At 35.6% G+C, this 26,729-nt stretch overlaps 3 protein-coding genes across 5 annotated transcripts in view; 2 read left to right on the forward strand and 1 right to left on the reverse strand.

Moving 5' to 3' along the window:
• The window catches only part of LOC140778343 (phosphoglucan, water dikinase, chloroplastic), a 34,303-nt gene extending 27,560 nt beyond the window's left edge, over window positions 1-6,743 (forward strand). The window contains exons 17-19 of the mRNA XM_073123011.1: window positions 3,029-3,191; window positions 3,837-3,969; window positions 5,526-6,743. Of these exons, the coding sequence (XP_072979112.1) occupies window positions 3,029-3,191; window positions 3,837-3,969; window positions 5,526-6,427 (1,198 nt within the window). The 3' untranslated portion in view covers window positions 6,428-6,743. The remainder of the gene's footprint in view (window positions 1-3,028; window positions 3,192-3,836; window positions 3,970-5,525) is intronic.
• Window positions 6,744-10,634: 3,891 nt separating this feature from the next.
• LOC140758318 (E3 ubiquitin ligase PQT3-like) lies at window positions 10,635-14,346 on the forward strand. Its single transcript, XM_073094428.1, has 12 exons — window positions 10,635-10,734; window positions 10,987-11,068; window positions 11,198-11,355; window positions 11,578-11,657; window positions 12,082-12,147; window positions 12,263-12,419; window positions 12,510-12,658; window positions 13,045-13,221; window positions 13,306-13,596; window positions 13,693-13,734; window positions 13,827-13,999; window positions 14,207-14,346. The coding sequence occupies exons 1-12, from the start codon at window positions 10,655-10,657 to the stop codon at window positions 14,219-14,221; spliced, it is 1,470 nt and encodes a 489-aa protein (XP_072950529.1). The 5' UTR covers window positions 10,635-10,654; the 3' UTR covers window positions 14,222-14,346.
• Window positions 14,347-15,188: 842 nt separating this feature from the next.
• LOC140758127 (uncharacterized) lies at window positions 15,189-18,538 on the reverse strand. 3 transcript variants are annotated; one of them, XM_073094174.1, is made up of 2 exons: window positions 17,503-18,537; window positions 15,189-15,556 (listed from the first exon to the last, which is right to left on the reverse strand). In XM_073094174.1, the coding sequence occupies exons 1-2, from the start codon at window positions 18,457-18,459 to the stop codon at window positions 15,341-15,343; spliced, it is 1,173 nt and encodes a 390-aa protein (XP_072950275.1). In that variant the 5' UTR covers window positions 18,460-18,537; the 3' UTR covers window positions 15,189-15,340. The 3 variants fall into 3 exon arrangements, with proteins under 3 accessions (XP_072950275.1, XP_072950277.1, XP_072950278.1); XM_073094176.1 differs by having other exon boundaries at window positions 15,406-15,556; window positions 17,508-18,538; XM_073094177.1 differs by having other exon boundaries at window positions 15,407-15,545; window positions 17,503-18,538.
• Between the last annotated feature and the right edge of the window lie 8,191 nt (window positions 18,539-26,729).

Genomic DNA, 26,729 nt, shown 5'->3' on the forward strand with positions numbered 1-26,729 from the left:
GACTATTTTTGTCTTTTACTTATTAGGGTTTTATGGTTAGTTTGGTCTTTTGCTTTGCTTTACTTATATAAAGGCTTGTAGTCTTTTTTTTTTTCAATCAATGAATATTTGGGGAGTTCTAATATATTGAGTGTTCTGTCGATGGACTCCGACACCCCGGTTGGTGAATTCGCTGGGTTTAGTTACTTTTGCTATGTTTCTTTTCAAATCTACAATCAAAGAGTTTGTCTTGCATCATTCTATTTGTGAACTAATTCCAAGAGAAAAGATATGTGGTGTCAAGGTTTAATTAGGGGAGGGAAGGTAGGAATCTGTTATGATAAGAGAGGTACTTTTGTGATTTGAGTGGGGGCAATTGCCCCATTGAAACCCCTGAATTGAAATGAAGGCTAGATAGCTGTTGTTTAATTTTGACAATCCTTACCTTCAGATTTTTCAGATTTTCTCTCATTGCAAGCCCCTGATTTAAGTGAAACTGTCTGTGCTGCCTGATATGTACTGGTAGCAAGATGCTAGCATGGTTGGTTTTATGCTGCAAAATTAAAATCCTTAATTTAAGCTTTTCATTTACTTGGTTTTATTATTGTTTGATCCAACTGGGCTCTACTACCCATAAGTTACTATTTGTAATTGATTATATGTTCTGCTGCTTTATAGTTATCATTTTTGGGCTCCTTGAGAAGTAATTTGATCATTTAAGCTATTATATAAAATTTATCTCTTTCATGTTATGTTTCTTTTAGATTGGTTGTTTGTTCTTTGTGATGTGATAATGCAACTTTACGTTTTGCATATGTGCAATAATTATATATTTTACGTGATACTTTTATTGCTGCTGCCATTATTGTCTTATAAATTATGGTCATGTCATGACTTTCCGATTATTATACAAATATATGTATGTATGTACTGATAGTTCAACCATTCAATAAGTTGGCCAGTTCACCATTCATATCATTATTATACATGAATATGAAAAACAATAGAGGCAGAGATTGTGGACCACTAACATCATGACTTCAATAAGGTCAGTCTACAAGACTAGCTATTAAATTTTAGTTAGTTCAGTATTAAGTTTGTTATGATATCTGTTATTATGTCTAGATATTGGCATGCAAAAAGTGTTGCTGAATGATCATTAAGTTAGAAAAGAGCCCAAAGACATTAGGTAGGGAGCAGAAATAGAACAAATTTGTTTCTGACCACTAAAGTCCTCATACAACTTTAGGAATAAAAACTTGACCTCAAGGCTCAAACCACACATAAATCTAGAAGGGAATTAATCATGGTTTGCCAGATCGACCAATCCGAACTCTCTCTTTCTCTTTTTCTCTCCTTACCATATAATCATTGTTTTTCTTATGGAGAAATCTAGCTCCGGCGAACTCTGACGAACTCCGGTATATAACTTTTAATTTATTTCTTTATTTCTCTTTCTGCCTTTTCATTTCTTTTCCTCTCTTCCTTTTTCTTCTCTTTTCTTCTTCTTCTTCTTCTTCTTCTTCTTCTTCTTCTTCTTCTTCTTCACTACACTATGGTTTTTTTTTTTTTGATTTTCTTCCACTAGCTCCTTTTCTAATCTCTTCTTCTTTTCAATTTTCATTGCACCATAGTTTTTCGTTCTTTATTTTCTTATTTTTGCTAAATTTTTTTCAAAATTTTTAGAAGTATTCATGCATATTTAAATAATATTTAGAATGTTACGTAATTAAAAAGTCCGATCCAATCCAGGCGGCTGATATAGCCAATACAAATCATTTTTTCGGAAGGCCGATCTTGATCCCGATCTCGATTTTTCGAATCTTGGAATTAATCCTTTTAGTGATTGGTTACCTTAGCTTTATTGTTACCACAAATATTCGATTGTTTTCTCTTTTCCTTAGTTGTTTTTCGAATGACTATTCTAGAAGCACCCAATATGTTTGTCAATGATGGCCATGCCAATGGTGGCATGGCATTTGGCATGGAGTGTGCCAGTGGCTTACCCCAATGCTAAGATGCTGACCAGCATAGGTTGTGCTGTCCCCAGCTGGACAGGTCACGGGTCAGGTGGGATTTGAAATGGATTTTTGTTTATCTGAAACATACCAATTAGAGTGGTAAATCCAAGGTCTTTTTTTTATCATGTGACAAATATGATATATTATGTGGATCTCATATTTTTTTAAACTTTTTCCTATTTTCAATTATAGAATGGAGTATTTAATTATATTATGGAGTGCTCAATCGTTAATATTAGTTTTAATGAATATATTTGACTATTAATATATCTTTTAATAAAATGGGTCATTTACAAAAATACTCTAATGATAAAATATTCTAATGTTAGTCTTAATACATATATTTAAACCAAAAATCAAAGATAGACATGTCAAAACCTGAAAACATATTTAAATATAAATTTAAAAATATGCTAAAGGAGTGTCGATGCATACTAGTGGCACGCAAGTGCGTGCTTGTCAACACTCTACAAGCTGACCATCATTGACCCTAAGTATATTGAAATAAGACTATTGATTGGTATATATTTTGGCCTTTTTTTTTTTTCAAATTGACATTTTCTTTTGTTACATGGGGAAATAAATTTGCATATTTGCATCTCCTTTTATTCTTCCTAGCAAGAACGCAAATTATTAGTTGTTATATTTGATGTCATAACTTCATTTTCTGGCTTCATAAGTTGCTGAATTGTTTTATCGTTGCTTGTTTCATATTGATATTACTTAATTGTTGTGAGATAACAGATATAGTTTCATGTCCAATTCTATAGTTATGCAGACTCTATAAATATTATGCTATTTCTAAGAAATATATGTTTTTGTGCTTCTTAAAGAGAAGTAAAATTTTTGGGTATTATTTACCAACTGAATAATGATATTAGTTATGCTTTGCTCTGTGGATGAATTATTGTTATGAACGTGAACCTGGTAAGAGTTTTTTGTGTTACAGTTGTTTGCATCTCCTCCCTTCTTTCCTTGGATTGATAAAGGATATCTTACATGCTTTTATTCTTTTTTTCTGAATTCAGGTTGGAAGCATCAGTCAATCATGTTGATTTGTCGTCCATATCTGAAGACAAGGACAATTTCTCGTCTGCCGAACTATCAAAAGCTGGAACTTCTCCTATGGAGGATGGTACAGTAACACTATCAGGGTCGTCAGCTGCTGTGGATGCACCTTACATCAGCAAGGTACCATGATATAAAAAATATATGTACTCTCTCTCTCACTCAAGTGCATGTGTGCATATGTACTCTCTCTCTCTCTCATGCATGTGTGCATATGTATGCGCTTTTAATTAAGGGCTAGATTCAGATATCGTATCGCATGACTTGTCCATGTCAACCATCCTTCTCAAATTCTATCTCCAATCTCCTCATTTAGTCCCCCCTTTTTAGTGGACTATTGGTCCAAGATATCAACAAGTATTCTTAGGTACCTTTTATGGATTAAAGGTAACTTTTTCACCATATCATAAACTTCTAGCATATAGGCTATATATTTGAAAGGCCAAAGTTGTAATCTATGATGTTAGGCATTAACTGCTCTTTAGAACAATTGCTTCTATTGTATCAACAAGGTTATTTCCTTAAGATGTTTTCCTATTTCAATAGTTATAGCTTTCAAACATACCCTCCTAGACCTTCCTCTAGAATTTCATGCTATGAATAGATCTCTAGTTTATACCTATCTGCTTTATGGCCATCTGTTACCCATATGTTAGCTAGCTAGCTACATAGGTCCTACCATCTAAGATCTCTCTTTCATTCTTCTTGTATCTTAGTTTAGAAATCCATGGAATGGTTTATTCCTTTACTATTGGAATTTTTGTCCAGATGACCGAGCATCCCGCAAGAAAAGATTCTGCTTCTAGTGTTTTAGAGCTTTCACAGGCCACGGTTGAATCCTCTGGTGCAAAAGCTGCTGTATGTGGTCTCCTTACTACTGTGGCAAGCAATTCGGAGAAAGGTACGCTTTGTTTTCCTGTTTCATACTTTTGTCTTGTTGAGAGCAACCATGTCTTGTGTTCTAATATAAGGCTTTACACCATATATTATTAAACAAATTTTTTGGATCTAATGTTCATCAATCAACAAATGACATGAGGAATCTTAAACTCACAACACCAAGTAAATCTAGTCATGTTAAGAATCTCATTGTGATGTATCCTTTTATCTGTTTGAATAAATCTTAATAATGGCTATCTAGATGTTAACTAAGATATAAGTCTTCAACTGCTAAGAAAATGTCACCAAAGTAATTCTTCCTCTTGGTATCTTTCAAACATGGCACCTTTGTGCTTCCAATCTTCTTGAGACTTGCAATATATATTCACTTCAGTACATGAGAAGGTGCATTGGTACACTGAAATTAAGAAATAACAAAAAACACAGAATTTCATAAATAAAATCTGAGGTAAGGAACTTTGGCCCCACAAGTTAGCGACCCATGTCTTATATTGTTCTCAAATGAAACTTGGGATGTTTCTGTCTCCTTAGACATCTACTTAACTATATATAATATTTATAGTGATTTCTACTTTTAATATGGTTCTCCTAGCAAAGAGTACAAATGCCTCATCAATGCATATCCAGTTAAAAATTGACCATCGAAATAGCAAAAGGATAATCAAGACTAAACTTCCAACTGTCATGCAGTTTTAATCAAGGTTCCTAGTGTCGGGCGATCCTGAGTAGGATCGGCTGAAACAGATCGGAACGGCCCTAGCCGATCTCAATCCTAGCTAAAACCAATCAGCTCTTTCTCTTTTTCTCTTCTTTCTCACCTCTTCCACTAACAATTGAGTAGATCTTTAGTGACCTCGAACTCTGACAATATTCTTCGACGACCTCGGGTGAGTTTTTTTTTTCTTTCAGTTTCTAATTCCGGGGGGGAGGGTGAAGTAAGAAAAAAAACTTGTAGTATTTATGATAATGAAGACCATAGAAATTTATCAAAGCCAGTTCGATATTTATCAAAGTTTTGAATTTTGAGTAAGTTAATATAGTTTTTTAGGTGTTTAGGCATTATATATGAGTAATTTTTATTTTCTTATTTTTCTGTCATTTTTTTCAAAAATTTTAGAAATTTTCTGCATTTAAAAATTTTACGTAATTAAAAAATAGTCCAATCCAATAAAAGCAACTGATACGTATCGTTTTTTCGGATGGCTGATACTGATTCCAATCCCAATATTGGAAACCTTGGTTCTAGTAATTGCCTAAATTGTAATTTAGGTAGACTTGTTGCATAGCTTCAGCCTATGGTAAATGTGACGAAAGAAGATCCCCTGTAGTTTAGTAACTTCCACATTTGTCACTTCAAGAGATGTCCCCAAATGAGTATACATAATCTTAGACATAAACTCATTTTTCTTTGAACATCAACCACAAAATAACCAAATTATTGTTTGAACTGCATATCACCAACTTTTGGATCTTCATGCCAGTTCCTCTTGAAGTATTTGTATAGTAAAGTTTTTTCTTCTATGGTTTCCTATCCTGATTTGGTTCATTTAATGTCAGTTTACAGCGATCAAGGAGTTCCTGCAGCATTCCGAGTTCCCTCCGGTGCTGTAATTCCTTTTGGGTCAATGGAGATCGCACTTGAGAAAAGTGGTTCTACTGAATCCTTCCAAACCCTTTTAGAACAGATAGAAACAGCTAAACTTGAGGATGGCAAACTCGATGAATTATCCTCAAAGCTGCAGACATTGGTGTCAGCCCAGTGTCCGCCCGAAGAAACATTTGAAGCTATCAGAAAAATCCTTCCAAGTAATGCTCGTCTTATCGTAAGATCCAGCGCAAATGTTGAGGACCTAGCTGGTATGTCTGCTGCTGGACTCTATGAGTCAATTCCAAATGTCAGCCTTGCAAACCCGAGCATCTTTGGATCTGCTGTCGGTCGAGTATGGGCTTCCTTGTATACAAGGAGAGCCATATTAAGTCGTCGTGCTGCCGGTGTGCCTCAGCAAGATGCAATGATGGCTGTTCTGGTGCAGGAGATGCTACATCCAGACCTCTCTTTTGTGCTCCACACTGTTAGTCCTATTGATCATGATCCCAAACAGGTTGTTGCGGAGATTGCACCTGGACTCGGCGAAACACTGGCTTCAGGGACCCGTGGTACTCCATGGAGGCTTTCCTCAGGGAAATTTGACGGCAGTGTTAGTACATTGGCTTTTGCAAATTTCAGTGAGGAGTTACTCGTACTAAATTCCGGTCCTGCTGATGGAGAAGTCATTCGCTTGACTGTCGATTACAGTAAGAAACCATTAAGTACTGACTCAACGTTCCGGCGACAGCTAGGTCAGCGCCTTTGCGCAATTGGCTTCTTTCTTGAACAGAAGTTTGGATCTGCACAGGATGTTGAAGGGTGTGTGGTTGGCAAAGACATCTTCATAGTACAGACTAGACCACAGCCTTAGCAGGTTAACAATCGAATGAGAAGTTTTACCATGATAGTAGTGGAATATTCTGCAAAGGATGAAGGAAATAATGAAGCATTCCATCAGTTCTTTTTCCTGGGATTACGTGCCGCTATTTTACGGTTGTCGAAATGTTGAATTTTGCTGTGAGAGAAGCAAAATCTATCTTATTATTACTGGTTATTGTGATATTGTGTAACAGAGACATGAGAATGCCTCAGACATTGGTAGATGATGCCATTTTCATTTTCTCTGGTAAAAAACTAAGAAGAGAAAAGTTGAGAAAATAAACACTTATTTAAGGGTATTATGATCATTTTGCATCTATAGTTATCTTAACTTTTTATATGGCAAATTGATGGATAACAAAACAAACAGCAGAGTATTTTTGAAAAATTTTAGGTAAAATACAGGTTGATTGATAAATATCCATACAGTAGATTATTGGTGTTATTGATAGATTTACCCTCTATTAAACAGATCAGATCTAACCTGACCAACATACTAACTTAATCATAGAATCAAATTAAACCTTGAAAACAATCTCAGAACAAAATAAAACATTGATTTCCAAATAGAATAGCACCAAATCAAGTGTTGAGAAAACTATAATTGTACCAAAACATTGGTTTCTATAATATCAATGAATTTAAAAGTTATTGTCATTTAATCTCACAAGATATTAGAAAAAAAATTTAAGAGTAACTTAGAAAATATAAAACTATAATTTAAAATGGAAGAAATATTTCACTTTTTATTTCATCTTGTTGGCCATTTATTAAATTAGACTTCACTCTGGTGACTTGTTATTACTTTTTAACAAAGTAAGGATACTATTTATAAACAAAAAATAAAAAAGAGGGCTTTATTTTTAATATAGTATAATGCAGGGTGTTATTGTAATTTTCCCTACTAGTTGAGAGGGGCATTTGATTCATTAATGCCATTCCATGAGTATAATATAGGTTAAGGTTTGGTTTAGTACCGTTTGATTGTGAAATAAGAAAAGAAAAATAGAATTAGAATAAAATATAGACTTATTCTTGAAATAAATTTATTCTATAATTGAAATAAGTGATAAAAATGGTTAAATAAATCTTATTGCCTTTTTCCTAGCTGAATTTAAATAGACATTTGTTACCCTTTTTTTTGTCGAGGGAGATTGGAAATAAATGTAAATTGTAATCTTATTTATTAAGCCCTCGTTCACTTGTGGAATACGAATGGGCTTATTCTAGAATAAACTTTCTTATTCTGGTGTAGTAACTAAATAACAAGTTATTTTATTATGCTATATAGTAATTTATCATTCTCTTTCATATTATTCTATACAACTTTTAAAATATAATTTAATAATAACCCACAGTTATTATTTTGCCTATAGATTAGATAACAGTTAATTATATATCACCTTAGCTACAGTTGAGATTTACTGTCTCTCCACTATCTCTTCTCTTAAATACCAATCATCTCAGCTATAGTTTAGATTTTATCCCTCTCCACTATTTCTTCTCTTAAATATCAGTTATCTCAATTATAGTTTAGATTTTCTCTCTCTTTTATCTATATTTTAAAATATCAGTCATCTCACATACAGTTGAGGTTCTATCTTATTATGGACTAATAAATTCTGCAAAAATAAAGAAAAAATTAAGCCTGCACGCTTTTCCGATAGTACAGGCTTATAATCTGACATTAGCATATAGTGCCTATTTATTTTCTTTAGTGCATAGTTATTTTCTTGTTGTGTGGGCTTATAACGTTGTATTACCTACAGTGTCTTTTTATTTCCTCTAATGTATAATATTTTACATAGAGTACGTAGTTATTTTTCCACAGTGTCGACTTATAATCCCACATTATCCTAAAGTGTCTCTTTATTTTCTTTAGTGTATGCTTATTTTATATAGAGCGGAGGGTTATGACCGTGCAGTGCCTCTTTATTTTCTTTTGTTGCATAATTATTTTATATAGAGTGCCGGATTATATTACTCAGGTGTTCCTCATAGTGCATGCTTATAGAGTATTTCAAATTCGCAGTTGTAATAATAAATATATCATTTCAGAAAAATAAATCTTTGAGCAAAGAAACTAAAATTTTTGCGAGACAAAATGATGATTCATTTCTTGAAACTTTTGAGAAAAAGAAAGTTATCGTTACCTTATTGCTTTGTTTTTAAGAAGACTGTTTTTTACCAAAATAATCTTATTTTTTCGTTCAACCATACTCGGATCTATATTTTTAGTCCGGATACGGATATTGGATGGATAACAAAATTTAAAATTATATCCTAAGTAAGGATAATTTTCAGACAAATGATCGGATTTTAAACAAATATTGATTGAATTTTAAATGAATTATGATATTTTATTTAGACATAATTAACACAAAAATATTAAGGGTTTCACAAAAAATTAATTTTTTACATGTCAAATACATATAAAATTAGAGAAATTAATCTCTACAAATAATATATAACACATCATTAGTAACAATATCAATATTCACTCTTTAAATAATCAAACTAAAAATTACAAATCATTCAAAAAAAATATATGCGAGTAAACATACAATATCTATATCCGAGTATTTTTTTTTTAAAAATTCTATTCATATTCGAATCCGTATCCAAATCGGATATAAATTTTTTATCCAAATCAAGTCGGACAACAGGTCGGGTCGAAGTTAATCCAACCTATTTTCACTCGATGGACCAGGCCCAAATTAGAATTTATTAGATGAAGAGAAAATTGAAAATTGAGGAGAAAGAAGAGAAATGTAAATATGCTTTTGTTGTATTAAAAGGTTTGCCAATTGCGACAAATTAATTATACGTTGTTTCTTTACTCCCCAATCATCTACCAAATAATAGCGAAAAATAAATCCGTAGTTCTTCTTAGCTCAACTTTAATATGAGAATTCCTCCATCAATTCCAATACCCTTAAATTGAATTGAAAGTCTCCAAATTAGTGAAGTTAAGATACCCTTGTTGAGAGGATAATCTACACACACATCCACATTGAAAGAAATTGAAATTAAATATAAATATTATAGAAGAATAATTAAAAAAATAAAACCATTAGACGTGAGATCGTTACTTGTAATTTTAAATATATATATATTTTTGAATTAGATAGTTAAGATGATGTCAGTTATAATTAATGTAACGTGTTAAATGAATATATTTTATAAAAGAGAACGATTTTTGCAAGAAAAAAGATAGAATTCTAATAACGGTAAATTCTTCTAATCTGGACCGTTGATAAAATCGACGGTGGAGATCCTCCCGTTGGGGTCTAATAACTGCGGGTCCATTCCCTTTCGGATCCGGAGTCCGCTCGAAGACAGGGTAGAGTCCGTTGATTCCCTTTCGGATTCGGCGTCCGAGCGAAGCCAGCGCAGAATCCGCGTAAAGTTAGTGGTGAGTCCTCCCATATATAGATTCCATTTCCCTCCCGCCTATTCTCGCTTGTTCTCCCTTCTCCGACTCCTCTTCTTGATCGACTCCGTCTCGGTTTCTTGATCTCCTCCGGCGATCTTTTCCTTCGATATCCTCTGGCGTTCTTTTCCTTGGATTGGTGATACACTCAAGAAATTCCGGCGATCTTTCCTTCGATCTCCTCCGGCGATCTTTCCTTCGACCTCCTCCGGCGATCTTTCCTTCGACCTCCTCCGGCGATCTTTCCTTCGACCTCCTCCGGCGATCTTTTTTCCTTCGGTTGGAGATTCGCTCAAGAAACCCCAAGGCTTAGACCTCTTAGAAAGCTAAGAAGGGATTTGTATTGTATCAATCTCATCGTGTTGATGCTCGAATCGGAGCCACTCTTTGTATTCTTTGTTTGAAGAAAGATTGAAACATTATGGCTGTGTATTATAAGTTTAAAAGTGCAAAAAATTATGACTCTATTTCCATCGCTGAGCCGTACATATCCGTTGCGAATTTGAAAAATAGAATTTCTAATTGTAAAAAACTTTGGAGTGGTACAGATTATGACCTTGTGGTCTCTGATGCGCAGACTAATCAAGGTTTGCCATTTGGTCTATTCGTGTTTGCTTAATTGGTGCGATTGGCAGTTTGAGATTTGGGCGCTTTCGCTTGTGATAATGTTAATTGTAGCCAAGGAAATTAGGGCTTCCGTTCTTTTCTTCTTAAAGTTGTTTGCTTTTGGCCTCGTAATGTGATGTATCTTGTGTCAATCTTTCAGAATATGTAGATGAAGAAACAATGATACCCAGAAACACGTCTGTGTTGATTCGCCGAGTTCCAGGACTTCCTCGAAAGCCTATTGTTGCCGAACGCAAGGAGTACTATTTCCACTTGAATCTTGAATAATTTCCTTTCTTTGGCTGCTGTTGTCTTGCTTCTATACCCAATTAGTAGACATGTTCACTTTCTTAGTTATCCCTAATCCAGTTTCCTCCTAGATATGCTTGAATGGATATGCCTTTTCCTGTAACAATGGAATCACTAAACTGGTTCTTTAGAATTACATTTGGTGATGTTAACTGCTGATAGATAATGGCATCTCAATATTGAGATTGGCGTCTTCTCTGCAGGCTGAAAGTTTTAGATGATAGTTTGCAGAATCTTCCGCCAGCAACTAGCACACCTATTGATCACTCATCTTCCTTGAAACTTGTAAGCGTCATTATTTTTCCATGTTCTAAAAGTCCAGGGTGAAGTTGTTATTTATATGTTTCTCCATGTTATGTCATGGCAATGCAATAGAAAGAATGATACAATGTGCATTTGTACTAAATGATGCAGTGTAACTTTGATGACTTCGGGGAAGATTTGTTTGCTATTACTGAGGTGGCCCCTGAGCAGCCGAAAAACCCAGAACTGAATATATCAACAGTCGATAAGGCTGAAGAGGATATGAAGATTAAGGCATTGGTTAATACGCCTGCTATTGACTGGAAATGGTTAGACATTTTCCAAAATTTTCTTTTCCTTTCTAACTTCTTGTAATTAATTTTGTAACCTGTACTTGTTCTTGGTAGGTCTTCTGATGTAATTATATGAAAATGGCAAAAAGAAAAAAATGGAAAGAGAAGAGTCTTGTGACAGCTATAATTTTTTGTTTTTTTATTTATACTGCGATATGGATGCACTAACATTTTGAACTCTCAATGTCATTGCTGCAGTCAAACACTACGTAATTCTGGATCTGGAAAGGGCTCTGGGCAGTTCAGGAGTGGGACAACAGCAAATCAGCATGGTCTCGGTAATCCTTGAAGCGCTAATCTTGCCTTTAGCTCTGTATCTTGATTATGTTTTGGTCACTTGTAGACTATATATTTTTTTCTAATTAAACCACACAAATCAATAAGAAGCATGTTATTTTCCCTCAAGTAGTATGACAATACATTTTATTAGATCTATCCTGAATTATGTAGTTAGAACTTTCTGAGTTCTGATCAAGTTGCTGTGGCACCTAGTTTGACTTGTTTTAGCTTCAAACACAATACAATCATAACGTTGAGCATATACTAAATACTTACAAATATGTGAATATTAGAAAATTCAATTCTTCACAACTCATCTGACATGCGGAAACTAAAGGGTGTACATATTATTTTGCCCTGATTAGATTCTTCTATCTGGATTGGTGTTGTAAAATTGTGACTAACCAATTTGTTTAATTGAAGGTCGTGGTGGACTACAAAGCAAAAGACCTCCTCCAGGCTATGTCTGCCATAGGTGTAAAGTACCAGGTATGCTGTTTTTTTTAAGATGTTCCCGGTAACTTCCCTTTAATTACTTTTGAGCTTTTTCTTCATAATTGTCATTGGTTGACAGTAAGATACGGTTTAAATGTTTGTCCTCCAGGCCATTTTATTCAGCACTGCCCTACTAATGGTGACCCGGCTTTTGACATTAAAAGAATGAAACCTCCAACCGGCATTCCGCAGTCCATGTTGATGGCTGATCCAAATGGCTCATATGCACTGCCAAGTGGTGCTGTTGCTATTTTAAAGCCAAATGAGTATATATAGTAATTCAGCGTGCATTGTTTCTCCTTTTGCAGGGTTTTCTGATTAAGGTGATAACTCAATACATCTTGTTCTTTGTGTAGAGATGCTTTTGATAAGGAGATAGAAGGGTTGCCCACTTCTTGTTCTACCAGTGACCTTCCGGTGCAACTGTGCTGTCCATTGTGTAAAAGAGTGATGAGAGATGCTGCATTGACTACCAAGTGCTGTTTCAGTAGTTTTTGTGACAAATGTAAGTGGTCTGACCATTGGAACTTATATTGCCTGCACATATTCTGAAATATTGCTGATATGTAAAGAGGATAAAAATAAATATCAGTAGTAGACCATCCAAATTACCAGTTGCTCCATTGATTTTGATCGGTATTCAAATATTGTAAACATTAAAAAAACCTCCAGTTTGCATTTAGGAGTCAATTGCGCTTCTTTGCTCCATTTTAATATTATTTTATAAGCATAATTTGGCTATACTAGATTTCTATGTACTGAATCTGCAACTGAACCTTCTCAGTATACATGTTGCTCATCAGTGTCAAAATCATATTTATCTGTTCTATTTCTTTTCTCTCCAGCTTTCACATTGCAGATGTGCTGATTACCCTGCTTTATTTGACTCAGGCATTAGAGACTACCTTATGGCAAAGTCGATGTGTTTATGTGGCGCCACAAATATGCTAGCAGATGATCTTATTCCTAATATAACACTTAGAGAGACAATCAACCACATGTTGGTGTCAAGGAGTAGTAGCAAGTCCAGTGGTTCAGATAATGATGGAAGCCTGTCGCAAGTGCGAGGTTTGATAATACCCTCTGGACCTCTGGTTGATCTAGTGATTCTTTATTGTTTGACTTTGTATAACCCTGTTTTCTTTCTTTCAGCTGTAGAATCTGCGAGTCGCGTTGAATGCAAAAATGCTCATCCCACTCTTTCTGCAGCTTCTAAAAATGAATTGAAACAACCTCCTATTGAGTTTAACCCATATAGTAAAGGGGATGGTGAAATTACAACAGAAAGTAACCATGCAATGAAATTGCTAGAGAAATCTCCAAAACATGTTGACTTGCTTGAGGCATCATCACCGCAACCAAGGAGTGGAAAGGAATCACCATCACGACAGAGTGCTCAAACTTCCAGAGTTATCAAAGAAAAGGTTGTCAGCACTGAGCAAGGTTGGTATTAAGATATGGTTTTCACTAGACTGTTTAATCAGATGAAGTACTGTATTTACTTGTGTTTAACATTGTATTTACTGTTTTTTTTATCAGGAAATAAGAGGAAAAAGAGAAGGACAAACTTGGATGGGAATGGTTGAGTTCATTTCCTTTTGAGATTTATTTCCACTACATACCTGAAACAGCGTAGATATTCTCATGCTGATCTCTTTGTGACTGCTTTACAGATATTGGTGCTGAAAGTTGTTCTGTTTACTCATTTCTTCCTGCATCCTACTACCCCTACTGGACTTGTGGTGGGCTGCCCGGCGGAGATGAGGCTGCTTACATGGCTCAATTCATGGGTACCACGCCTTACATGGGTTATCCATCCACCTGGAATTTATATGTTGCCTCAGAGGTACATCTCACGATTTTGTGTTTTAAACTTGAGGAGAATTATCTACTTTCTTCACTTTGGATAATGCTTGTCAAAATTGTTGTCAATCTATTTTCTGCTGGTTGATATCATGCACTGTTGCATATCCTCTGCAGTTTGTAGTTGATTATTGACATCAATTCTGCCCAATCTCTTTGTTAAGTCATATGGTCATTGTTTGTATGGCAGGGAGAGTTCCATTGATCGGAAAATTAGTAGGCAAGTTACGGGGAGCAGTTCAGAGAGGCAACTCGGTGTTGGAGTTAATTCAAAATCCATAACAGGAAGGAATCGGAGAGGTTAAAGTTGTTATTGTTATCAGTTAACAAGAGAAGAAGAATATATGTATGTATGTATGTACGTATCATGTAATGAAACAACTCCATGTACATAATGTATTAAGTTCCAAATTACAAATGCTTTTTTTCTTCATTCAATTCCTCTATCTACTTATATCTCGTTTACGCCATACATACATATTTGGTTGTTTATTTATATATATCCAAACAGAAATGAGGTGACTGTATCTGCAAACAAATACATACCCCATTTTCACAACAACAAAAAAGAAAAAAGAAAAAAAAAGAGAGGAAAATAAGTGAAATTTTATTAAAAAGATTTCCCGTATAAATCTAAATCCATATTTTATATAGACTTGGGCTTACAAATTTGGCTCTTGTAACAACACCCGATTCATGAACAGGAAAAGCACATCGTTCTCCGTAACAAGTCCCAAAATTCTCAAGATAACGTTCGATACAATTCATTAGAACACTGTTAAAATTTTATCCATCTCTCTCTAAAGAAAAGAAAAGAAAAGAAAAAAAAAAAAGAAAGGAAAAGAAAAGAAAAGCTCCGTTTTAACTCTCTCTACAATGGATATTTCTTCAAGCTCCTTAGCAAGAAGGAAAGTTTCTCATTTATTAACAATATTGACTAACCTCTTCTCAGCTTGATTAGCCTTATGCATGTTTTGATTGCTTTCACAATACATTTCCAAAGCATAATATCTCCTTCTCGTAGCACTTGGAATAAAATTTTGGCACCCACTGGTTATCCAAGTTCCTGACAATTCCTTAACCTTGTTTATCTATTAAGGGTCCCAACTTCTCTGACAAAAAGAGTTGCACTACTTCTGTCCTCTCTGCCCTTCAACTAATTATTATTAAGACAAAAAGTGATGATCGATTGACATTATCCAAAATATGTATCATACATATAGTTTAATGTTTCCAAACATATCTGAAGGTTTTCGTAGTTTCTAATGCATTTTAACTAAAATGAGATGTCCAACAATATCACAAACTAGTAGACCTGCAAAGTTCACATCACACCAATCACTGACTTCAAAAAACAGAGCTTGGAGTTGAGCTCCCTCAGGTTGGTAGTTTCCTTGAGACTCATAGGAGGCTCTACACCAGTGAAGACATAAAGATTTCTCAGCTCATCTGCCAGGGATGAAGAGGAAGCAGCTTTATAACCCACAATTGCTCGCATTGCATTGAGTTGTTCCCAAAGCTTTTCCTCACTGCAGGAATCCTGTAAAAGATAATAAGAATACTACCGGAAATCTAACTACACAAAAATAATAGAAAGAAGAACCATAATTACTGAAACTAAGTTATTGTGTAATGTCTGAAGATAACACTTATAATAAATCAAGCCAACGTGGACTCTCTTAAGTTGCAAAGATTTTAAAAGTTAAAAACCCATTTAATGTAGCATATTGATATTGACAAACTATATGAAATAATAGTGATACAACAAATTTGCTCATTCACATTACTTAAGCTGAATGCTCCAAGATCAATCATAATGTGGTATCAGGAGAATCACTTGTCCACACAGCATAAATCTATCCAATCCCACTAAGACAGGTCTCCCATGACCTCACATTTTTATATTCATTTCGCAAGAGATCATTACATCTTTGTTAAAGGCATCTATAAACAATATTTGAGAACATAGTGCAATATAGTTAAACTAAACCCACACTAACTAGCAAGTTGCAATTCCTAGCACAATGGAGTGCTTAGTCACCAGTACAAGTCATCATTTTGTTAAATTTGCTCTCCCTTACAAACATAAATAGTGACGTTCTCTATGTCTCTATGCATAAATAACCTTGGAAAAACTTCAGAAAGCCAATTATCTATTGTGTCATTTTATCTAGGAAAAGGAACCTACAAAGAAGTCTATCTAACTGATGAACTAATAATTAATGAGCGCTTGCTGACTACCGTCTTCCTGTAAGTGCGTAATGCCAAGGAAAAGCATGGGCCAACTCACTTGAATAATAGTAGATAGGCAGTAGATGGCCCATTGACAGCATATTGCAAACCTCTAGATGGGTAACTCATACAACAAAAACAAAACTCAAGAAGTCAAAGATTTGTAGAGCGAACTCTGTACATGGTTCCTTAATCACAAAGACAATAAGGGTATTCATGGTCAAATGGTTTCTAAGCATATTTAGAAGTTTCTTATACTCAAGGAGAATTTTAAGTTCAATACATTTTTCTTCCATTTATATTTGATAAAATATGCATGAATAATAGGTCACAATTTGACCCCAATATATGGAGTATTCACAATCTAGATAACTCCTTGGTCCTTGCTTACACATAAGAGCATGAAATTCTTTGAGATAATTAGCCTAGATTCAAGTTAATAAAAAAAAAAAAAACCAAATAGTCCACAAAAACAAAAAAAGGAGACATAAATGACTTAATTTTGTAGATCATGTTCTCAATGAATCAACCTATATCTTGAAACAGGTCATGCCAAGGAGGGTGTTGCCTCCATAACTCTTCACTAACCTAGCAGCCATCATAATCACCATAAGTAACTATCTTATTTATCAGTTAATAGAGAACTTAACCCCTTCTCCCCCCTCCATCGGATGTTCTCAGTTATCTTTCTTTACACACCTCGAAGGGTTTGTTGTAAAGACCATCATAGAGTAATTATCCAGAATCATATTTACCATTCAACAAGATGGAGGGTCAGTTTTCCGACTCAGTTATATATCTAATGAGAAAAAAAAAAACAAAAAAAACATTAGCCAATATTTCCTCTTTCTTGTGATGCATCAGAGAAGTAATGCTACATCTTATTCGATGAAATTTGAGGGATTTGAAACAATAATCTCGCAAACCTGTTCATACATCTATATGAACCACAAAAGCCACTCATGCTTCACCACGCCCTCCAACTTTCAGATCACTAACATATGTCATCTACATGCTCAGTACTTGTCTAATTTGAGCTAAAGAGATATATACAGAGAGAGGCAGCGTACTGTATGATATGAATAATTGTCAAACCTTCAATAACAGATAAGAGTTAACTACCTTTAAGGGCCTCTAATATGATGATATCATAAAGTTTATGTGTTAAGTAAACTGCATAATCTTCAGTAGATCTGCATTCTTTAGTTATAGCTACAAACAAGTGAATGGAAGAAGAGACAACAATTAACTTACCTCACCATTAGAAGGTTTCGAGTTCTCCGTCTCTACCCCTACTACCGAATTTGCATCCTTCGCATCCTCGACATGATCAATGGAGGACCTGCTCTCATCGTCAGCCACCGCAGAGGCATACTCCGAGCTAATGCTAGCCACCTCAATGACCTCATTCTCTCCCTCCTCCGTCTCCATAGCTGCCACAGCAACAACGTCAAAAGAACTTTCCTGCACCTCATTGTTAGTGCTCACTTCCTTCCCTTCCACTATCACTACCCTTTCTACTCCGTCCCCTGTTTCCTCTGTTAACACAAGCATTTCATCAAACACCTTGACAGCGCCACTATTTTCCTCTTTTTGAATCACATCTGCAACCAAGAACACAGAACCACCGGTGGCGCTTTGAGTGGTATCGATGACATCCACTTGTACTTGTACTTCCTCTGCTTTCGGTTCCTCTTCCTCTAATAGATTGGTGCTCTTTGTGACACCAACGGTTTCCAAACTCGAATCATGCTCCTCAATGTGAACTTCACGACTAGGAGTCCTCTCCTCTTCCACTTCTCTCCCTTCCCATACCTCTTCTTCATCCATGGGCTTCTCCTCATCCTCCTCAAGAGCTTGGTTGCTCTTGGTCTCCTCCACCGCTTCGACAAACTCGTCTTCATCGTCGACTTTCTGAGGTAGTTCGGGGTAGATAGGAGGTAGGAGGGAGCGCATGAGGCGGTCGGTGCAGGCGAGGCTGGCGAAGTAGACGCCGAAGGGGACGGCGAGAGCTGCTCCGACGGTGGAGAAGAGGAGGAGGGGAGGGACCACAACCGGCGCGGCCATCATGGCCGCGCCGGCGATGGCCGCTTTCTTTCCCAGCACCCATCCCCGGCCGAGCACCGCGGAGGCCCACCCGGCGGAGGTGGGATTTGGTGGGTCGGATTCGGATTCGGATCCGGTGGAGCTGCCGAGCAGCATGGTTTCCATCTTCGCTTCTTTTTAGTTCATCATCGAGAGGAGGATGAGAAGAACGAGGAGGTGAGGAGGACGAAGAGGCGGAGGTCTGGAGGGAGGGACGACACGTGTCCATGCAGAGAAGGGAGTGATGACACGTGGAAGCTGGTCAGGATCTGGGTGCTTTCTTGGGACTTGGGTTGGTCGTGGAGAAGCGTGAGGAGACCAGAAGTGCCGAAAATGACGAAAATGCCATCGTTGTAGTGATGAGAAGACCCATCAAGGCTATAAAAATGGATCAAGTGTTAAGCTAAAAGAGCTCAAAGTATTTAGTGTTAAGCTAAAAATACTAATAAGATCTTCAACTAATTTTAAAGTAAACTGCTGAATAGATCAGCATTTTATACCAAGACATGATGCATTATTACCACAAAGAAGAGGACTTTAACTAATGTGTTGTCATGGGTTAAGCATGACCAAAATCAGTGTGTTATATGCTAAGTAAAATTTTAAAGTATATATTGTTTTTTTTTTTTTTTTTGGTCAAGATCATAGGTGATTTCAATGCAAGGCAAACTGTGTAGATTGTGAAAGAAAATAAGAAAGAGAGGATTAGTTCACACCTTGTTGTCCGAGTCATTACCTATAAATACAAGCTTCTCTGTAATTACAATAATTTTACAGCTGTACAAAATATCTAAATATGAAACATATTAACATGGAATGATTCATTATTTAGCTATCACTGATTCTTCATTTCTTCTTGCTTTTTCTACAATATCATTATTGTCTAATTCGTCTGGGGTAATCTTGGGTAATTTGTTAACACCAAAAGAGCTTGGATTGAGAGGATTATGAGGATCATGCTTAATATGGTTAACAACCCCCTGCAAGCTAAAGGGGAGTGGACGAACATGTAGCTTGTCATGAAGTAATGTGAAGCGAGCAATAGTAAGACCCTTTGTGAATACACTTGTCTAAGGTAGAAATATAGGAGATGCAAATATCCTTATTGAGAACCTTTTCTCTTATGAAGTGGTAATCCACTACGATATGCTTAGTACGAGCATGGTAAACTGGATTAGAGGCAAGTGCAATTGCTTTTATATTGTCACACCAAATTCGTGGAGTAGTAGGGATGACAACCTACAAGTCTTTGAGAAGCGTCCTGAGCTAAAATAATTCTACAGTGACTAAGGCAAGAGACCGGTACTCAGCTTTAGTGCTACTTGTTGACACTACAGATTGTTTCTTCGCACTTCATGACATAAGACATTTACCAAGATATATTGCATGGCCACTAGTAGATCGGCAATCATCAAGAGAACCTGTCCAGTCACTATCACAATATGCATTGAGATTGAGAGAACCAAGACTAAAAAATAAACCATGGGAGATAGAACCTTTTAGATAACGTAGGACCTATTTAGCAGCAACCCGATGAGACGTTGTGGGAGAGTGAAGAAACTGGCATAGTTGATTGACAGCAAATGCAATATCTGGTCTAGTTAGGGTACAATATTGAAGAGCACCCACAATCTGTCTATACTTTTTTACCACCATCAGATAAAGGATCTCCATCATTTTGTGATAATTTAGTAGCAGCAGTAATGGGTGAAGAACAAGGCTAAGCACCAACCATCTTTGCCCTATGTAGCAAATCTAGGACATACTTGCTTTGACTGAGATGTAAACCATTAGCATTTCGAAGTGCTTGAATACCAAGGAAATAGGACAAAGAACCCCATGGCAAACTCTTTTTGAAGTAATTTGATCAATTGAGTGATAAACTTCATCTCAGTACCAGTGATCAACAAATCATCAACATAAATAAGAATAAATATATGAATCTGGTTATAATGAAAAGAGAAGAAAGAGTGATCCACCTGTGATTCTTTAAAGCCAAGAGTTGCCGGGACTTGTGAAAAATGATTATACCAAGCCCGAGGGGCTTGTTTTAATCCATAGATGGATTTTTGTAACTTGTAGACATAATTTGGAAAGTTTGAATCCACGAAGCCTCTTGGTTGTTCCATGAAAACTTGTTCTTGTAATGTGCCATGAAGAAATGCATTTGACACATCTAATTGTTGAATAGGGCAATTGTAATAAACTGTCATTGCTAAAATAACTTGAACTGTAGCAGGTTTAATGATAGGATTAAAGGTCTCGGTGTAATTAGTCCCATCACGTTGCTCAAACCCTTTAGCCACTAATCGGGCTTTGAACCTATCAATAGAGCCGTCAGATTTTTGTTTCACGTTGTAAACTCACTTGCATTGAATAACATGCTGGTATGTAAGTCTTGGACAAAGAATCCAAGTATTGTTAGCTAACAAGGCACTGAATTTTGTAGTCATGGCGTCTCTTCATTGCATTGATTTCACAGCTTGAGAGAAGGATGTAGGCTCAGGTGGAAGGTTGGATGCATGAAAGGCTTGAATTGGATGTTTGGTAGAATAATAAAGTTGGTAGTCAGTGAAGTCTTTTGGACAAGTTTTGCCTGTTATAGTTCGAGTAACCATGGGATGAGGAGGAGCTAAAGATTGAGGTGTAGGAGTTGAGGTTGGAAGAGGCTCTATGATTGGGTCAGTAATTGTTGTAGAAGGATTAAAAGAATGTGTAGGAGAAGAAGCAAGTTGATCAGTAGCTGAAACAATATTAAAAATTTGAAGCACATGGAGAGTATTAGGAAGTTCAAATAAAGAAGTAGGAGTAAAATAAGTATCCTTACCTAAGAAAGAATCCATGCTAGGTGCAGAGAAGAATGACCATGTATCCTTTGCAGGTAAGCATTGTTCATCAAATATTACATGTCGAGAAATTAGAACACGATTGGTGGTAGAATCAAGACATCGATAACCATGGTGAGTGGAACTGTAGCTAAGAAAGATGCATTGTTTGCTTCTGAATTCTAACTTATGTTTGTTATAAGGTCGAAGCAAAGGATAGCAAGCACATCCAAAAACTTTAAGTATATTATAGTCAGGTTCTTTATTGAACAACTTAAAGTGTGGAGTGTTGTAGTTGAGAATAGGTGTGGGAAGTCTATTTACTAGATAGGTAGCAGTAAGCACTGCTTCTACCCAATAAGAATGAGATAATCCTGATGTTGCTAGCAAGGCAGGGTGGTCTTAATGAGGTATTGATGTTTCTGTCTGCTAAAGTATTTTGTGGGCAGTATAAGGACAAGATATGCGATGAGATATACCATTAGTTTCAAGGTATTGTTTGAACATGGTAGAAGTGAATTCTCCTCCTCTATCTGATTAAGTGTCTAATTTTTTTAGAGAACATATTCTTAGCAAAGGTTTTAAATTTAATAAAACTAGGAAACACATCAGATTTAATAGGAGAAGACCACACATTTGAATGGATTAATTCAAGAGGAAAATGACTCTGACGAGAAGAAGAACCGAAGGGCAGCTTTTTATTCTTAGCTAATTGACAAGGTTCACATAATGTTGTAGTACTAGAAATATTTATAATAGGTAACCGAAAAAGTTTGATTACCCGATTACAAATCTTAGTAGACAGATGTCCTAGCCTACGATGCCAAATAGAATGAGAAGTTTTGAGCTAATCAAAGCCTTTAGAGACTTAGCTTTATTATCAAACAACTGCTTCAAATGCATGGGATACATGCCATCCTTACTCCATCCTTGTAATAGAATCTTCCTCAAGGTTTGATTTTTCACAACAAAATAATCAGCAGTTAGTATAAAGTAAACATTACTATCAGTGCAAAACTTTTGAATGGATAGAAGATTGGGCGATGCTTGTGGACAATGCAAGATTTGTTTTAATTGCAATAGATAGTTATTGGAGGAAAGAAGTGTGGAACTAGTGTGTGCAATGGTGAGAGTCTGACCATTGCCTACAATGATAGCTTCATTGCCATGAAAAGGTCATTAGAATGTGGAAATTCTCAAGAGTTGCTATGATATGCTGGTTTGCAACGCTATCAGCATACCAAGGCTGATCTATCTTTTTCAGTAGACATAGCATTGGCTTGCGCAACCATAGCAGCGAGTTGACGAGGAGGATGACACTCTTGGTATGCAAAATCCATCATGTGGTAGCAGTCAAGCACATAGTGACCAAGTTTGAGACAAATTTGACATTTAGATCGATCTTTTGAACGATCATGTGATTGCTTATTTCTAGGAGAGAATAGTTTGAAGTTTGTAGGCATCTTTCCTTTCTTAGGAGGATATGGTTTGCTTGACTTGTTAGTGAACATGGCAAAACTTCCAAAATCAGGTTGAATAGATTAATTGTGAGCCTCAATCAAGGCCTCATAGTTTAGAAGCTCAGATTGGAAAACTTCAAAGGACATGGTAGCATCCCAGGTAGCAAAGGAATATGTTGTGACAAAGTGAGTAAATGCTAGATTAAGACCACTTACTATGAAGCCAATTAAATCATCATCTTCAAGTGGTTTCCCAGCAGCACCAAGTTGATCGACATAGCGTTTGGCGAGACAAAGATAGTCGGTGCATGACTTAGAATTCTGACGAAGGCCTTAAAGTTGTCTCTTGAGTTGTGCTACTCGAGATCGTAGTGAGATGCAAACCGAGTAGCGAGAGAATGCCAAACCTTCTTGGACGTGTTCAGGCCATAGACAGTAGCAAGAACTCCTTCGGTAAGAGTTGCATTGATCCAACTTAAAATAAATTGATCTTTTTTTGTCCACATGACAAACTCAGGATTGATCTTAGAAGTATTGTCAATGGAAGATGTTGCAAGTTCACGAATAGGATATGCCGCAGAACCATCTACAATTCCAAGGAGATCATAGGTTTGCAAAACCAGCAAAAATTGCGACACCTAGAGGAGGTAGTTGGTTTGATCAAGTTAGATTGAGATGAATTGGTTGATATTGGAAAGAACAAAGGATGTGGAAGCTATTTCAGCCATTTGGATTGAAGCTGTAGAGCTTAGGTGCTCTAATACCATGAAAGAAAATAAGAAAGAGAGGATTGGTTGTAATAATCTCACACCTTATATTATCTGAGTCATTACCTATAAGTACAAGCTTCTTTGCTTAATTACAATAATTTTACAGCTGTACAAAATATTTAAAATGAAACATATTAACATAGAATGATTCATTATTTAGCTCACCGATTCTTCATTTCTTCTTGCATTTTCTACAATATCATTATTGCCTAATTTGTATGGGGCAATCTTGGGGCAGATTAATACCAAAAGAGCTTGGATTGAGAGGATTATGAGGATCATGCTCAATATGGTTAACAGATTGGTCATGTTAGGTTTGTGATATGAACTCAGTATTCTTTAGAATTATGTTGGTTTGAGTTTGTTGGATTCATATGGTTTTGGTTAAGTGGGAGGATGCATAAAATTTTTGGGTTTACCTAATATAGGAGAGTTGGTAAGCAACTAACGGTTTCTTTCTTGTTCTCTCTTCTTGGTGTAGAGAAGAAAAGAGAAATTTTGAGAGTTGAAGATGATGGCCAGAACACTTTAGAAGCAGATTTGCTTAAGAGAGAATTAAGCACAAAAAAAGAAGGTTATATTCGAATGTTGGATGCCATGGTAATAGAGAGGTGAGATCCTTAGCTAAACCAAGTATATCTTATGTCGTGGTTATACTTGTATGTTTTTATACATGCTTGCACGTTTTACAAGTGGATATGTGGATATTGCTAGAGCCAAATATTTTCCTGCTCAAAATATTTTAATTTTTTTGGTATATAAAGAGACTATATTCATCTTTTCCTACAAATGGTATCAGGGCATCACGACATAAGTGCAAGATGTTTGATGAAATGCCTCAATGGTGAAAAGTCGATTTAAGGTGGAAAATTTTGACGAAAGAAAAATTTAAGCTTTAGAGGTTAAAGTTCATGATCCACTGGTGCTACAAGGTAAATACATGGCTCTACTTGTTAGGAAGAAAACTAGATTAGATTATATTGATATGAAGGCTTGTCTAGTATTCACTTGTGTTTAGTAGATATAGTTCTTCTTGAGGTCATCGAGAAGAAGACGGTCTTCAACATATGGACAAAGCTAGAGAGCTATCCAAACCCCAAGGGTTATCTACCGAGTCATTATAAAGAAAATATTGTTCTCTTCGAAGATGAAAAAAAAGAGTCCTTATTCAATGAAATAGAGTAGAGGGATGAGGATACATTTTTGTGCATATTATTGAAAATTTATGATGGTTTGATCACAAATTGGTTTAATATTCTTTTGACATAGATAATAGTGCACCACTAGGAGGATAAACTCTGAAAAAAAGACAACCAAAGGGACCTTGGAAGGTGAAGGTTGTGCAACAGAGCGATTTGATGCCTTAATTAAGTTCATCAGGCAAGGTGAAGTTTGAAGATATCAAAGGGGTGCAATACTTGGGCATAGAATTTGTACAAGTTACTAGGGAATACAATTGAGGTAGACATTCATGCGATGATGAAGATAATGACAACATGCAAAAGGTGTTGGCTTTCATCAAAGGGTTGTCAAGGCTCATGAAGTCAATGCAAGCAAAGAAGATTAATAATGTCTTACTTCTCTGGGCTTCAAAGTGAACGAAAGATAAAGCTTACGGATGGCAAGGAGATGGTGAATTTTCTATCAAGGTGGAGATTGTTGGATTTGTGATATCAAACTCACTATTCAAATTAAGTACTCATTTAAATCTGCTTAATAACCTATAGAGTGAGTTACACTATGAGTTCGCTTGATTAGGTGGTTTAGGTTAAATAGGATGATGTATAAGAGAGCTTGGGTGCATCCAAAATGTAAGAGGGTTGACAAGCAAGAGAGGGTTTATCTATTGTTCTCTCTTGGTATAAAGAAAAGAGAGATTTTGCGGTTTGCTCTCGAAATCTTCGTACTAGTTTATGATTTTTAAGATAGGCTGAGATGATGGCTAAAATGCTCCGGAAGAGGATTTGCTTAAAAGAGAGTTAAACAAGAAGGGTTCCTATTAGAATGTTGTATGCCTATAGTAGTAGAGAGGTGAGATTCATCTCAGCGGAATGTTTTTTTCCTTGCTCGTGGATGTAGCCTAGTTTTGGGTGAACCACGTATATCTCATATTGTAGTTGTTCTTCTAGGCCTTTCACTTTTATTCTCATTTTTTTTCACATATTTGCATGTCTTAAGCATGAGTATTGCTAGAGTCAAGCATTTTCGTTCTAATGGTATATGAAAAGACCATACTCATCTTTTTCTACAAGTCCGAGCACATTTTAGATGTGGGCCAACACATTGATTGAATGATGCCGATTGTGCCCGAAAGAAAATATGGATGGTCGTAGGATTCGAGCGGACCCAGAGTCATTAAATACACACAATTGATGTGTTAGCACACATATTACAATGTGCTTGAATGGACTCATACGAGGTTGGCCCATATTGAATCCTAACTAAATAGTTTTAGGTATTAAATTTGGCGAGTAGATCATTTATGTAAATATATAAAATCTCACCAATATGCTTACAAAAAGTTACTAAAATCTTTAGTTTTATTTGGACATTATAATTATGTCACAACACTAATGATAAGAGAACAACTAAGTAAAACAGCTTAAGATATATCAATTTAAAACATAATAATATAACTAAAGGATATATTAGCAAGTAGGTATACCTTAAATCAAGTATAGAAACTGTATGTTTGTCAGTTTACTAATGGCAAATGAGCATTCTACAAAAAAAATTAGTTTGGTTTCTAGAAAAGATTAAAATTAAATTAATAGAATACTTATCAACAATGGCTGATTTCAATATATCAACATTGGATAATATACAAGGTATGTGTCATCTTGGGCTCTCTGCTATCTTTGTCTCTCCATCTTTATACTATTTCTAAGGTCTCTTTTTCAACTGTTTTGGAGCACTACTAAGACTTCCTTTCAATGACTTAAAAGAAGAACGATGGTGGAATACACGCGAGAGAAAATGTTTAGGCTTCATTTCTTTAGGAATATTTCAAATATCAATTCTCAAATATATATTTATTTTTAGTATTTATTCTAGGAATAACTATTATTTTATTCACTTATATTTTAGAATAAGTGTATAATAATGATCTTCGATACGATATAAAGTGAAGAAAAATATAAAAAAAAATTATATTTTATTTTTTATAAGATTATTATAAATACTCTTTGATTTGTTATAAATTTAGTTGATAAGATAGGTATCGAGAGTAAATTAGCAATTATATTAATATGTGTTATAAGATGTAATTTTAATAAATTATATTTATATTTTAAAATATAATTATTATGATTTAACAGTTACTTAAAATAAGAAGTTATATT

This window comes from Typha angustifolia, chromosome 3 (assembly GCF_048772165.1).
Source record: "Typha angustifolia cultivar Huaian chromosome 3, ASM4877216v1, whole genome shotgun sequence".
NCBI classification, from domain to species: domain Eukaryota; kingdom Viridiplantae; phylum Streptophyta; class Magnoliopsida; order Poales; family Typhaceae; genus Typha; species Typha angustifolia.